The sequence below is a fragment of the Hoplias malabaricus genome, chromosome 4, assembly GCF_029633855.1.
Source record: "Hoplias malabaricus isolate fHopMal1 chromosome 4, fHopMal1.hap1, whole genome shotgun sequence".
Taxonomy (NCBI): domain Eukaryota; kingdom Metazoa; phylum Chordata; class Actinopteri; order Characiformes; family Erythrinidae; genus Hoplias; species Hoplias malabaricus.
This window is the reverse complement of record NC_089803.1, coordinates 58157402-58172490: the sequence shown is the minus strand read 5'-3', so window position 1 is coordinate 58172490 and position 15089 is coordinate 58157402. Positions and strand designations below refer to the sequence as shown.

The window sequence follows — 15089 nt, the reverse complement described above, 5'->3', positions numbered from 1 at the left end:
CACCAAACTCCTCACAGAGAGTCACCCAGAGTGAGGCTTGAACCCAGAACCCCAGGACCCTAGAGCTGTGTGACAGTGATACTACCTGTTGCACCACTGTGCCGCCCTTAATGTTTACTTGTTAATTGTACTTATTTATATAATTGTACTAACAAGAATGTTTGGAAAAGCAATTACCTTGTAAGTAATTATGATTAATAACTGCCTTTTTATTGACAAAAATCTCAATAAATGTAACACATTAGAAACTTGCTTTTGTAATGAGAATTTTTTTAGCCATAAAACATCTTAGTAAACTTGGTTCCTGTAATATTAGTCAACATGATTTTCCTCAACTCAACTAATGAAAATACACCTTATACACATCATGTTTGATTTAAAAAAAAATTCAATAACCTTATATAACTGCAGCCAGGCGATCCTGTAGTGATTGATATTGGAGTCACCTACAGACCAACAGACTACACACAAGATCTAAACAATGTCTTTAAAATACATGAGAACGCTAGGATTGTTCAAGCTATGTTAAAAACCCAGCACAAATGGTGGTGAGGTGAGAGGGTGTGTTAGCAAGAGGGAATTGGGGACTTCTGTGCTACTCAAGAGTGATAGCACATACACTTGTCTCTGTGCTATTTTCTCTGAGAAGTCAAAATCTTTCTCCCAAGTGCACTCAGTGGCTCAAGAAGATGGCACCACAGAGCCTGCATGCACTGGAGACGCCATGTGCACCCTTCGCCCCTCACTGATTTAGAGCACTCTCATGTGAGGCTTAGAAACATTAGAGTTGACTAAATAGAGTGAAACAGGGAGGCATAGCTGAGCTGTAATCCATATGAAAGGAGCCAGTAAAAACAAAAGGAACAGAAAGTCTTAAAATATGCCGAAACAGAACCAGAAAGTTTGGCTAGGTCATAAATGCTCTCTTCTTGTTCCTTAATTTCGAGTCAGGAACACCTGCCGTTTTCAAAAGCAAAGTCAAATTCCTCAGGGCTTTCGCATGAAGGTAAGGGAGAGTTTTGACTCAGTGATATTTCAAAAGGGCTCCCCTGGGTGTGTGCTAGCGAGCAAGCGTTGCGGTGAGTGTGAGCTGTACGAGACATAGCGGTGAGGGGCGCGATGAGATGCGAAGCATTAATGAGATATCAGCAGCAGAGCCAAGAGGCAGCCATTAGCATAAGTTCCTGCTGCTGCGCATTTGTGCATTCAAACGCATTAAAACAGTCAGGGCCCATCCTCTGTCACTTCTGCGTGCCCAATCAATCACTCCAAACACCTTCGCGGTCTCTTGCTCTATGATACAGGCCGTCAAAAAATGAGAATTGACTTGGCGATAGGGTATTGCCATGGAAACAGCAAAACAGAGTGCATACTAAAATGAGCGCTATTAAGGAAAAGGAGATTCTGCCTTGATTTGCCTCCGGCCACAACACTAAATATTCATGAGGAGAATGCAAACGAGACCCCACTGTTGTCATGGCCACCTATTAGAAGTATGCTTTGCAACAGACGGGTCAAAAGTTCTCATGTCTCAACAGACGCACAGGTGTATTTCTCCTTACGCAGCACACTAGAGGGTATGTTACCCTGCGTTTCTGCATAATGAGAAAAAGCCTGAAACTGAGGCTGACACAAAGGATACATCAGTAATTAGGTAAACTACCCAGAATTTAGACAACTGAGTAATTACACATTTAAATTTGACCAAACAATATCTACACAAATCACATCTAGGATTTAAATTTCAAAGTATAGTAAAGCAATACTGGACCAATGTCATGAATATTTTCAGGATTTTTCAACGGCAGTATTGTTCATAGGCTGTGAGGTGGGGTAGCAAGGTAGAAGCCTCTTCTTACAAAGAAAAACATCCAAGCGCAGCAACATTTTGCAAAATCTACACCGTGTCTGCCAAAAAATATGAGAATGTGTGTTATCAGATGAGTCAGATGAGACCAAGGATGATCGTTTTGGCAAAACCAACAATGTGCATCACCAAAGAACACCATACCCACAATGAGGCATGGTGAGGGAAACATTTTCTCTCAGGTGGATTTGAGGCATTAGTCAAGATGGATGTAATTATGAACGGTTCCACATATCAGTCAGTTTTGGCACAAAACCTTCATTTAACCCTGTTAAAATGCTGAAGATGAAGAAGAATAGCACACCTCCACATCAACAACAGAATGGCTTTACTAGAAGAATGTAAGAGTTTTTGAATACCTCAGCCAGACCTGAAGGCAACTGAAAATCTGCGGAGTTACATGATGAGGGTGCAGAGTAGATACTTTCTCAATCTGACAGATTTGGAACCTTTTCGCAAGGAAGAGTGGGCAAAGATGGCCACTTCAAGATGTGCCATGCTCAAAGACTGCTATCCAAAAACACTGAATGCTCTGTCCTAAAATTAAAAGTTACTTCAATAAAGTATTAATTTAAGGGTATGCATTATAATTCAGACAGATTTTCACACAGGTTTTCCCCAATTAATCTACAGATTATAGGTCTGTAAAGGTGGAAAATTATTCTAATTTTTGTTACATCATAAATCCTGGGTGTGTAGACATTTATATCCAATGTATAAAATGTTACAATGTGTAAAAATCAGGACTAGCTCTTTCTGCAATATCATTATGTGAAAAAAAATTTGCACTTATTTCTACACACTTAAAAATGCAATGGAGTTACAGTACAGTACACCATTTCATCATTTTAGTCTATTCCAGGGTTGTGATGGCAACAGTGTAAACAAAGGAGCCCAGACATCTTTCTCTTCAGCAACGTCAACCACTCCTCCTTTGGGGATCCCCAAGTGTTCCCAGGCTAGCCTGGAGACATAGTCTCTCCAGGGAGCCCTGAGATTAGCTTGGGGCCGTGCCATTTGGCCGTGTCTGGTATACCCCCAGCAGGAGGCATCCAGGGGACATCCATATGAGATGCCTGAACCATTTCAACTGGTTCCTTTGAGCGCAAAGGGATAATGGATCTACTCCAAGCTTTCCAGCATTGTAGATCTCTTCCCCCAATAAGAGAGTGTGTACATTGAAAGCTGCCTGGTCAATCTATGTCCCCACTTTTACATATGGTCATGAGTATCGGGAAAAAAGGCCATTGCTGGGCACAGATGACAAGTCAAATCTAAACATTCTGCTTTGAATACATCTTTAAATGGCAATTTCAAATATATGTCTAATCAAATCATTCATCAGACACTGATATTTTTAAACAAATATCTTTCAATAGGATGCCATTATTACCTGTATAATAAATAATATGTTTTTAAAACCATTCAACTGAATAAAGAAAACAAACATGTCACACAGGCAAAGAAAACACACAAATGGCATTACCTTAGTTAGCTTAAGAGTTAGTTAGCTGAGAGTTAGCCTAATGATTTAGCTGGCAGTAAGCTTGCTAGGTCTAAGTGAACCTAATTCAATCCACCCTGAAACCCCTCTCTTCTGATCAGGCAAATACCCTCTCAATATATTCTTGCATTATGGAGAACGACAGTCAATTTATTTAATCTGAGAGATTTTAGCAGATGACAGTTGCAGCGCTGGTGTGGAGAAACATTTTAAAAGGTAGGGAACCAATCCCTCCAAATAATCTCCCAGTAATACAACTCTCATTCTAACTGCTTCGCTTCTCTCCCCAGGGACGCCGATCTGAGGGCAGAGCAGACATGAGTGTCACCAAATCTAATGACAAAATGATACAGTGTGGAAAGCGAAAAAAGGAAAGCAAGCCTTATCCAGAAAGGAATTGGTGCATCACAGCTCTGCTCGCTAGTGGCGTGACCATGGCAGTTCGGTTTTAAAATTGAGAGGAAAAGTGGCTCAAAAAGGGCTTGGAAAAACTAGGCTGAACTTCAGAAATGCACAATGTTGAATTATTTAAAAAAAGCAGAAAGAGAAGAGAGGGCAATTTCCTTAGGGTTCAGAAGCAGGTAGGGGTGGACTTAGTTCACAACAGCAAACAAAATAAGCTAAAGTTTCTAGACATACAATAAAGTTCCCTTCTTAACTTGAAGTACAAAAACTGCAAATACTGAGGAGGCATAGGAGAACACTACATTTGTCTTACTTGACACCAATTAATTTTGTAAAGCTGTCTGGAGCCCTTGAAAATGCATTTACACCACATTGAGCAAAGGAAGTGTCTGCAGTCTTCTCCTGAAAGGAGCTTTCTGACCAAGGTTTGGAATCATAAAGAGGAAATACAGTAGCACGGCAATCATTTATTAAATACAGCAGGTGATATAAGAAGCTGTGCTTCTACACCATTATTGACAGTTGGGAGCAAGACTGGGACTGCAATGACATAAAAAATCCCTGCCAATAATCTGTATTTTCACGTCTGCCAGCACCAGCTGGGGTGCTGTTACGTTTGAAATCTCACATGTATTCAACTGCGCAAAAGTCAGAGACGACATTCCTTGATTTCATTTTTGATCAAAACAGCCACTGTGTACAAGTTATTCATTTTTCAGCATCAGTGTTTGAAAAACATTGAAAACGCAAGCTGAGTAAAAGTGGCAAACTAAAGTCTGTTTGAGATTCCGAGACCATTTCACAGTGCGCTATTTGAAGCGTTCAAGTTCACTGAACCAAAATCGGAGGCTTAATAAATAATTCACATAACTAATAATGTGACGGCGGGGAAATTTCTCTTTCAGCCACAAAGTCATTAAAACCTACTGGACTAAATCATCTTGAGGAAGTAATCAATTTCAGACAAGGTACAGTGACTCAATTCATCACAGAGGAAACATAAACAGCCTAAATGAGTCTGTGATGTACTTTAATGTAATTTTCAAATTAGACCAAGAGATGCATTACGACATTCTTTAGGGTTCAGATAGTTTATAAAAGTTTGACACTGTAAAATTCTCAGAGGTAACTCCCCAGCTCTTAAGGGTTCCATGCAATTCTATTAAAGATGACCACTACAGCACATATTTTGTTCTGGATGATCAGAATCAACTTACATTAGAATTACTAGATCTTCACTTAATAACACATTATCGTTGAAATAAATGATTTTGATTGTGTTCAGCATGTCCTGCAATATCCTTTTATAAATAATGTGTTGCAGGTACATGCAATTGTGCTGTATTTTAATGCTGCTGCTACACTAAAACATATCATGGCATAACTGTATATAACTAATGGTACTTAAATTGCCTGTTGCCTTGTAGCATTTTATTTTATTCATATAAAATGTGGAATTTTTCCAAAAACTTTTATTGTGAAATTAAGGTTAAACAATGTTATTCATAATATTGCAATTCTGACAATGTATATAATCCTGCATATAAGCTAAAGTGTTTATTTAGCCTACAGTTGTCTATAGGCCAATAAATATGGCTATAAATAAATCATACATGTGCACTGATATTTATATGGTTCAATGAAAAACACACACACATATATATATATATATATATATAAAATGAACACTAAACTCTAAAAATGAGTTGACACTGTTAAAGTATGTATGTTTTCCTGGAAAATTCCATACCTGTGAAGTTGGCAGCAGTGAGGTAGAGCCAGGTGAGTGCTGGGATGAAGAGCAGGGCCAGGGAAGCAACCAGGAACTTCCTGCGCCCACGACACATTCCCAGCATCCTCTGGGGCCAGCAGAGTTGACAAGATCAGGAGGTTGAGAGACCTCTATGTGGGCAACAGTTACGCGCCAGGGCGTGCATGGCACTGTTAGGAGAAAAAAAAAAATTTATAAATAAAAAACAAGAAAAAAAACAAAGAACACATAATGAACACGTCATTTGATGTAGAGCACTGGTGTATTTAAATAACCATGAAATCAAAATTGAGGTTTTTTATAGGTTATATCAAGCTAATCCCCCACCACTCCCACTTTTTTTGTGTGAAAGTAAAGTTTTCAGCTTCCTTTATTGGATTTGCCTGTTTTGCACTGTAGAAAGAAAAATCATAAACTTCTATCATTTCAAGAAGAAAAGACAAATAAATCTAAAAGAAGAAAAGCATCCCTTTAAATCCAACATGCACTTTTTTATTTGACACACAAAGTTGTTCCTCTAACAACAACCCTCTGTTTTGTGAGCCATCCACTTATTGCAGAGGCAGAAAACTGAGAATTCAAAACATATGAAGTGTGGGGCAGACAATGAGAGCACATTTGCAGGAGGTGTCTTGTAAAATAAAAATGATTTGAGGTTTACAAGGCCATCCTCACAGAACCGTGTGAAGTCTTTCAATGCCAATAAGTGATACTGTTTACTGTCTTGAGTAAAAGATCCTGGCCAGCTTCCTCCCGCAATATGGCCCGAGTTTAACCGGAGGTGAAAATGACTTATAAACACAATTCATTTCAAGTGTGGGGTTGTGTTCTCAAGTATGAATGAAACCAAGGCTGTCATAAAGATGGAAGTGTATACGGAGAACTAGAGAAAGTGAATTAAAATAAAGTAAGAGGGAGAGGTACAATTATTTAACTTAATGCCTTTTACTTAATGACTATGACATCTTAAATAAGGAAAATACCTTAAATATGAATTGTACTGTCAAGACCACTGCATAATGGTGGTCAAATCAGGCACTACATAACTCAGTTCTGATTAGGATATTTATTTATTCCTGCTCCACAGGTGGGTAATACTGACTTATTGTTTCTATGCAGGCTAAAAATAAAATCAAAATATGGAATTTTGTCCATGATAAACAGCCCTGATAATTCATAGCTTAGCTTATGAGTGACTACTTGACTAATTACACAAGAGCATATCCATCCATACATACGATAGTCCTTCGCCATTTGATCACATTGGAAGTCTAGGCTTGTTGCAGGCTTCTTCTTTTTGGTGTCATCACTAGTGAGAAGCAAAAGACATAACAAAAAGGAGGAAAGGTAGAAGCACAGAGCTTAGGAATCTTTCCTCAGCATTTCTCCAGCACCTCTGTCTGCCTGGAGTTTACACTGGCAACCAATCATGCTGACACACCAGCACCAAAACACTGTGCCGGTGGATAATGAAACCCTGCTCAGTCAGAGACATGCTGATCACAGGTTATGGCACTAAGGTCAATGCTCAGCTGCACAGAAAAAGCCATGGAAATTTGTATTTTTACTAGAGTCCTTTGCATTTTTAGCCTCTGGTGTCAGGACATGTGCTGGATTTAGGGATTGGCAATTTAAGGCCGAGATACTGTGATAATTATGTACTATACTAATAACTAATAACTATACAAAAACAGTGTTAGTCACTCTCATCTTCTGATTCACCTGGTGTAAAGGGTTCAGGATAGCTGACTGAAGACACTGCAATAGAATTAACCATGTTTAATATTATCATATGTTTTTGGTCTTTGCTTATGCAAATAATGACCTTAGTCTGTGACTAAACACACTGTTTTTAGAGGTGAGAGGGTTTCAGTCTTTTCAAAGTGTTCTAGTCTAGTCTTAGCATTACTATAATATTAAACACTGTCTCATGACAGGTATCCTGACCTCCTGACCCCAAGTGACCGGGATGATCAGAGAGAAAACCGCTCTAGCAAAATTCTCATGATTTTATTCCAACATCAGAAATTTCTCTCCAACTGAGAAATCACATGAAAATTCATTTGGTGTAAAGCATAATTTCAAGCCTCTGCTACACAAGAACTTCTTTTGTCACTTTTTTCGGCTCTGTCTTTCCAAACTTTCTCAAACCATTCCCTCTCCTCTTTTGTGGAAAAAGCTTCTTTTTGAAGCATACTTGTATTGCAGTTTTAGAAGCTTTTGAAGAGGAAAGTGCTTCATAAATAAAAGATGAATACTGGGTCATAAACACAAGGACTGCAAACTGTGCAGTGTTTTTTTTCCCCCTTCTTCTTTTTCTCGGAAACCTTGAATCAGTCGACAACATGAAAGAGGCTGCAGTCCATGTCAAAACCTTATAAATATGAACCTGTAAATCGGTGAATTATCAATTATCACACTCAACACCAAGCCCCCCAAAATTCTACAAAACTAGGCCAACACATTTACTTCAGTTAGTGATGCTCTACTGCCATAGCAACAAAGTCACAAACCAGGCTTTTCAGTGTCAGTGAAGGTTTCTCATCTCTCAGCTTTCAAACATAAAACAGTGTCAGGAAAACAGAAGTAAACTACAGTAACCTATCTCTTTGGTTTACATCAATTTCTTCAAAGGAAAAAAAAACCCACACATGAAGTCAACAGAACTGCAGCATGGCTTATAACTATACTGTTTCTTTTTGCTCACCTGTGTGAACAAACAAAGCCCACTAGGAGGTGACAGGTAATCTTGCACAGTCTAGTGAAGAAGCTAAACTAACGCTGGCACCGAGAGACATTTACAAAGCTCCAGTTCACTGACCTTGCCCTATATTTCCCCTGCAGCTTAGCAATAAGCAGAGCAGAGCTTAGTCTCAGGGGACAGGTGACAGGCAATCTCACGCTATCAGGAGAGGAAGCCAAACTAATGTTGGCACTCTGAAGCTCACCCGCGTTTACAAATCTCTGATTCAGTGATCCCGCTCTATATATCCCAAACAGCTTTGCGAAGTGGTGAGGTGGTCTCAAAGGACATGGTCCAGTATAGTCAACTGCTACTTTCTAAAGGCAATTAAGCAGCAACAGTCAATTTTTGAAGGGCAGAGCTAAACTTAGTAAGAATCAACTGTCTAGAAGCTGCATCAATGCACACCACCCAATACATAGTAAATGTACATATTATTGATTGGCGATATGGTGGAAATGAACAGGTTTGTGTAGGAATGTATGACATTGGTAAACATTTAGCAGCATAAACTAGATCAAAGTGAATTTTGATAACACATTTAATATACTCCAGAAGAGCTGGCCGTTTTGGTGACACTGGACTACTTGATTAAAACGAATTCTAAATATATTGTATCTGCATTTAACTGGGATTTCATGTTTATTTTTGGACTCCTTTAATTTGTATCTTAACACTGACATGAACACTGGGCTATAACTATTTAATCTGGGATTTCTTTCTTAAAGAAAATGTAACATATAGAGTCACATGTAACTACATGTTAACAACAAAACAATAAAATCTACCCATGATTATAACTTCTTTCACCAAAAATTCTCTCCACAAAATATTTTCCACTCTCTCAAATATTCTAAGATGCATCTGAACCAAAGTTGGCCTCAGTTTGATACTCAATGAGGGCTGGCAGCAGACAGAAAGATCAGTGCTTTGATAAACTGGTCCAGGCTAAATGGCCTATTCCATTTGGCTCATCATCATCATTAATTATGTGGTCAGGCCAGCACAATAAATTCTTGTGATATCCTGTCTGCTCCAAACCCAACATGCCACAAAATATTGAATAACAGTGCAACAATACATCTCTTGCTTTAGCAATGTTTGCTTGTCAGTAATTCCATATACATTAAGTTTCGGCATTTTTGCAACGTTTTTCTTTCGTGGACCACAGTAAATTTAAAAATGCATTCACAATTATAAGAAAACAAAATAAAACCAACTTCAAACGGTAAAATAAAAACGGTACGGTAAGATTCTGTATTTAATAAAGCACCATCCAGGCATAATCCAAGAAAGAGACAAAATACTGGGAAACTAAGCCACATTATTAAATGTTTAATGTGTAGCATTCTCTGCACAGGCTTTCCAGGCATGCAGAATCCTCTGGACATGAAGAGAAACATATAAATAATAAATGGCAGGAGGGGGTAAGAACAATGTATGCCAGCTTGTAATATTGTGGTCTCTATTTGTAGGCCAAAGGTCTAGAGAAAATTTGCTTTAATTTTTTTTTTCATTTGCTTTAATTCTGCCATAGTAAAGTCTTTCTTTAATGCCAGGGTTTAGAAATGCTTAGAAAGCCCATTACAGATGAAGACACCTCGCTGAGCTCCATTATGATCTCAGCTTCATTGAGAGTGAGATGCATCACAGGATATGTTCAATGATTGCAAATTGGTCACATGAAGCAGCTTCAACAGGGAAATCAGATCAGTCTGTTTGCTCAGGGCAACATCTACAGGGAGTACACTTCTTAAAGGCCAAAGTTTTCTTTTGTGTAACTTTGCAAATGTTAATTTCAACATACACATTCCACACAGCTTGACGTGCTGTATATAACTGTCAGTTGTCTCAAAATATTTAGAGGGTGGAGGGAGAGAGAGAGAGAGAGAGAGAGAGAGAGAGAGAGAGAGAGAGAGATTACTTTCAGTATTTGAAGGTCCTTTATGCTTTTCCTGTCATTTGTTTATTTTTTTATAAGGTCGACTGGTGGTATATTTGTGGGCTTAGTGAGGAGAAAGAAACACACACACACACACACACACACACACAATCCATTTTACATCAACGCTGGTGGTGATGTGTTTGCAGCATTTCTGCATGGGTTTCCTCCAAATGCTCTTGTTTCCTCCCACCGTCCAACATCACATGCTGGTAGGTGGGTTTGCTCTTTGAAAATGTCCAAAGGTTTGAATGGACTTTTGTGAGCGTGTCCTGGTGTCCGGTCCAGGCTGTGTTCCTGCCTGTTCTTTTTACTGTGTCTGTAAACTTCAAACTGGGCTGAATTTGCAGCTTTGATTAGTTAAGTGTGACAGTGTAAACCTCATATCTGTCAAACACCAAAACATGAAAAATTCCCTTTTCATTCCTTCCAAGACAAGGGTTGTGTAAAGTTTTGAGGTAAATGGTGAACTTTATAAGAGTGTCAACTGAAAGTAAACTACAAAAAATGAAAGCAAGAGAGTTTTCTTTCAGTTGATAGTATATTCTGAATTCTGTCTATGTAGTATTCATGTGATTAAACTGTGTGTGTGTGTGTGTGTGTTTACCTTAATATGTCAGTGTGGTGTTGTTTATATGCCAGAAAATGTATCATATCTGCTTTGAAACTCAAACAAGAGGATTCAGACAGCCAGGGTTTCTTACATCATAAACCAAAAATTTTGGGGTGGGGTTTTGTGGAGATGAAGAGGCTTGTGGTATTACACTTAAGACCTCTTAATAGAGGATATTTAATATTATATATATATATATATATATATATATATATATATATATATATATATATATATATATATATAATTATGATGAACAGCTTAGTTTTATACGTTTACTCAATAAACAAATAAGAACTTTGTATCTTGATAGGATATTTTGAATTCAGTCTAGATATTAAGAAAAAGTGTTTGTACTTTACTTGAGATTTCAGGGAAGCCTACCTTTGGGATTTAGCAAATACAGCCTTAAAATATTAAAATATGAGAGAGAGAGAGAGAGAGAGAGAGAGAGAGAGAGAGAGAGAGAGAGAGAGAGAAAGAGCGATACTAACTCCATTTATTCCATACAAGTTGGAAAAGCATGGGCATATTTTGCCCTCGGTGTGTTCTGTACAAACTTACTCTAATGTGTTTACACTGATATCTCATATTTCCACTCACCAGACTGAGGGTGAACAGGTGTCGACTTCTCTTTTCCCCTGTGGTTTTCAGATTAAAGCAACGAAGACACGTCAAAAATTGTCCTTGTCTTTCTCCTGGCTCGGTCTATCAGGCTTCCACTGTGTTTTACCTCGGTAACCTGTTCATAAAGCTGGGGTTTCTCAGCTCTGAATGTCGCTAGCAGGCTCGCTAACTGTAGCTTAGCTGCTGTTACCAAAATAATGCCTCTTCATATCTTAGCGAAGAGCTAACGGTTTCAGAGGGTCCCTTCTCATACACATGGCGCTACTCCTCTGACAGTATTATGAGATAAAAAGACATGCGCGAACCATTCGTAAATGAAATTAAGCCACTAGGCTGTCTGAGCCCTTCATACTATATTATAATCCCGCTTACGGTTTGCTAACGCTGCGGTAATTTAGTATAAATAAGAAATAACTGTTAACGGTAGCGTTAAGTTAATGTCGCCACTCATTAGCCGTAATCTCTTAACGGAGCCGTGTATTGAAACAAGAAAACAGGGAGTCCTCTGTCAGTATCAGAAGAGCTATCTCCAAGCCTGTGATGAAGTGTCAGACTTCCACAGCGTCCACAAGCACGAATTCTTCCCGGCCTCCTGCAGTCCTTCAGCGGGGAGTAGCGCCGCCTCCTCCGCCTGGATACAAAACCTGGAGAAGACCAGGATTGGCTTCTCCACTACCAACACATTCCTGCCTTTCGGAGCCCAGGATCCGTGAATGCAATATAAATACACTCAGAGCAGCCAGAAAATTAGAACCACCTCCTTGTTTCCACATTCACTGGTTATTTTATCAGTTCCACGTACCATACCTGCAATCTGCAAATTCTACAGTTAGAGACTGTAGTCCATCTGTTGCTCTGATATCAGTATACTTTGATAGCCCAATTTCACCCTGTCCTTCAATGGTCAGCACCACAGTACAGCAGGTATTTTTTGGGTACTAGATCATTCTCAGCAGTTCAATGAACATGATGCAGTGGTGATGGGTGTTGTGCTGATAAAAGTGGATCAGACAAAGCAGTGCTGCTTGAGTTTTAAACACTGGCTATTCTTAGGCAATCCTTTATTGGTACTTTATTTGTGGTCACAGGATGCAGCCAGCTGGATACTTTTGGCTGGTGGGTTATTCTCAGTAGAGCTGAAAATATCCCATATTCTCCCCTGAGCTGAATTCAAGATCATGCACACTCATGCATAAACACAGTGTTACAGAGTAAGACAGCTCTTTTATTCCTAATTCCTAAATAAAATAAAATATATTAAAAATCTGGAATTAGTTTTAATATTATTTAACAGGCAAACATTGAATTGGACAGGAATATTAATTTCCCAATCTCTGAAATTCTCCCAAAACTAGTCAGACACAGTAATGGAAGTTTTTGTGCAGTATGAATATAATGGCTTCTGAGTCACAAATTAAAAGCCATAGCAATAATTTAGGTTCAGAGATAAATTGAAGGCCTTATTGGCAGGAATGTGTGTTATTAATTTTCTGGAAGATCTGTATGTGTGGGGTCAGAGTGACCACAGTGAGTTGGTCATTTTAAGAAACTCACTGTCTTATTCAGGAACTTGATATTTTCAGTAAGTCTGACAGCAATGCCCTTAGGTTCACACATTAAAACATTTTGATTTCACCCAAAATCTATTCTCAGTTCAGTTCACAGCGATGCGTGAAAGGCAATTTCTCTTTGGAAATGGAGTTAAACTTGGATGGTTGGGATCAAATGCTTGTTACAGAACACACTGCATCCACCCTGCAACTCTCTCACCTGTGTAGTTACATGACAGATATGAACTGAATTCTTTTAATCTCAAATTATGTTTAATTACATTCTCACTCGTAGCTCATTAAAACAAGTAGAGAATGTCTGCTGAATGTGTGGTTTCTAAAATTTAATTGATAACATTTGCATTTGTGAGTAAGATAATATATATTATGAGTTGAATTTGCTGAAATATAATATTAAATATAATTATATATCTGGCTAATTATGTAATTACAGTACGGTGCAAATATTTAATCACCATTATTCATTTATTTAATTTCCAAAGTGGAATTAATTACAAGCCATTTATTACCAGAAGGTATTCTCTATGGAGATAAAAGACACACTTCTCTAAGAAACAGGAATTTTCAAAAGAGAAGTTAAAATTGAGATCTGTTTTGGAAGTACACCAATTTGGAGGTGGGAAATGCAACCAACTTCTTAATCTGGTCTTTGAAAAAATGGGAAAACATTCCTGCCGATTAGTTTGGAGAATTAAAAGCTGGTCTCCTGAAAATAATAGAATCTCTAACCAAGACAATGGGTGGACATACAAAATACTAAAGTATATGAATATACATTTAAGTTGTTGAGGCCTTTATGTAATTTTCAACCAGTACAGTGCATTTGATTTATGATGTGTTTTTCATAAGTACAGTTTTTGTTTTTAAATTTAAATAAGATAGCAAAATGACAACACTAACTGTAAGGCCATGATTAAATGAAGCAGCTAAAGCAGATGCAGTATGAACTTGCTAACAACAAAGTCTGGGTAATGCTGTTTCCTGGAAAACTAACCTACGCAATTTTCATATATGCATCTCATGTTCGACCTTTCTTGTCATACCGCTCTTGTCTCATGAAGAGAGTTGTATGGGAATCCATTTTCATGATACATATTTTATTCTTAACAGAGGGTGGTCATCACTTATTTATGGCTATCTGGATTAGCCATGTTGTGCATTTGGTGTTCACAGATTGTTGGAATGGTTGATATATTACTCACTCATTAAAAATTAAATTGCTGTCTTATTTTGCCTTTTAATGATGTTTAATAGTATTGCAGGTTGATGAATGTCTTGTTATTATGCAATATGTGATAAATGGAATGAAATGACACTTTGCCAGGATGTTTTCAAAGCTGAAAGCTGAAAGCAAGGCATCTTCCTACCTAATGCTATGTATTGATAAGGTAAGGGGGTAATCTGACCCAAGTTAAGATTTTAATCCTCCTCCAGGGTCTCCAGTTTCCTCCCACAGTCCAAAAGCAAGGAGGTTAAGTGAACAGGCTACTTTAAAAAAAACTGTCCTGGTGTGAGCGAATAAGTGTGTTTGTGAATAAATGTATATGTGTATGCCCAAATATGGATTGGCAGAATCCCCTAGTGCCCAATGCAGTCCTCCAGTTGGATGGTCATCCCTGGTTGGGAGTACGTTGTGTGCGTTTAGCTGGTGCTTCTCAGCTGGTCACAGACAAAACATAAAATATGCTGATGCAAGTAACTTTCAAAATAACACTAAGCCATCCAAGAATTATTCCAAGAATTTGTAAGCTAGGAGGCAATAGTGGGAAACCGCTTTGTGCAATCAAAAAATAATAACTGGCACAGAGCAACCGAATATTGCAAACAGCCAAATCTGAGCATTTTTATATTGCCGTCTGAAACAGATTTCTTCTGTTTGTCCCATTTTACAAGGATTGTGAACAAGGTGTTTGAAAAGAGGTATGCTGCTATTTAATTTCCTGAAGGCTCAATCAGTAGCTACAGAAACAGTGACAGTTTTATAAAAGAAGCAATGATAAATACTGAACAATTTAGTAAAAAACAATTTAGTATTTTGGAAATCCA

At 38.2% G+C, this 15089-nt stretch overlaps 1 protein-coding gene across 1 annotated transcript in view; it reads right to left on the bottom strand.

Annotated features, from left to right (window-relative positions):
• The window catches only part of LOC136694489 (xylosyl- and glucuronyltransferase LARGE1), a 56842-nt gene extending 44709 nt beyond the window's left edge, over positions 1-12133 (bottom strand). The window contains exons 1-2 of the mRNA XM_066668103.1: positions 11449-12133; positions 5527-5717 (exon numbers count right to left, since the gene is read on the bottom strand). Coding sequence (XP_066524200.1) covers positions 5527-5632 — 106 coding nt within the window. The 5' untranslated portion in view covers positions 5633-5717; positions 11449-12133. The remainder of the gene's footprint in view (positions 1-5526; positions 5718-11448) is intronic.
• Between the last annotated feature and the right edge of the window lie 2956 nt (positions 12134-15089).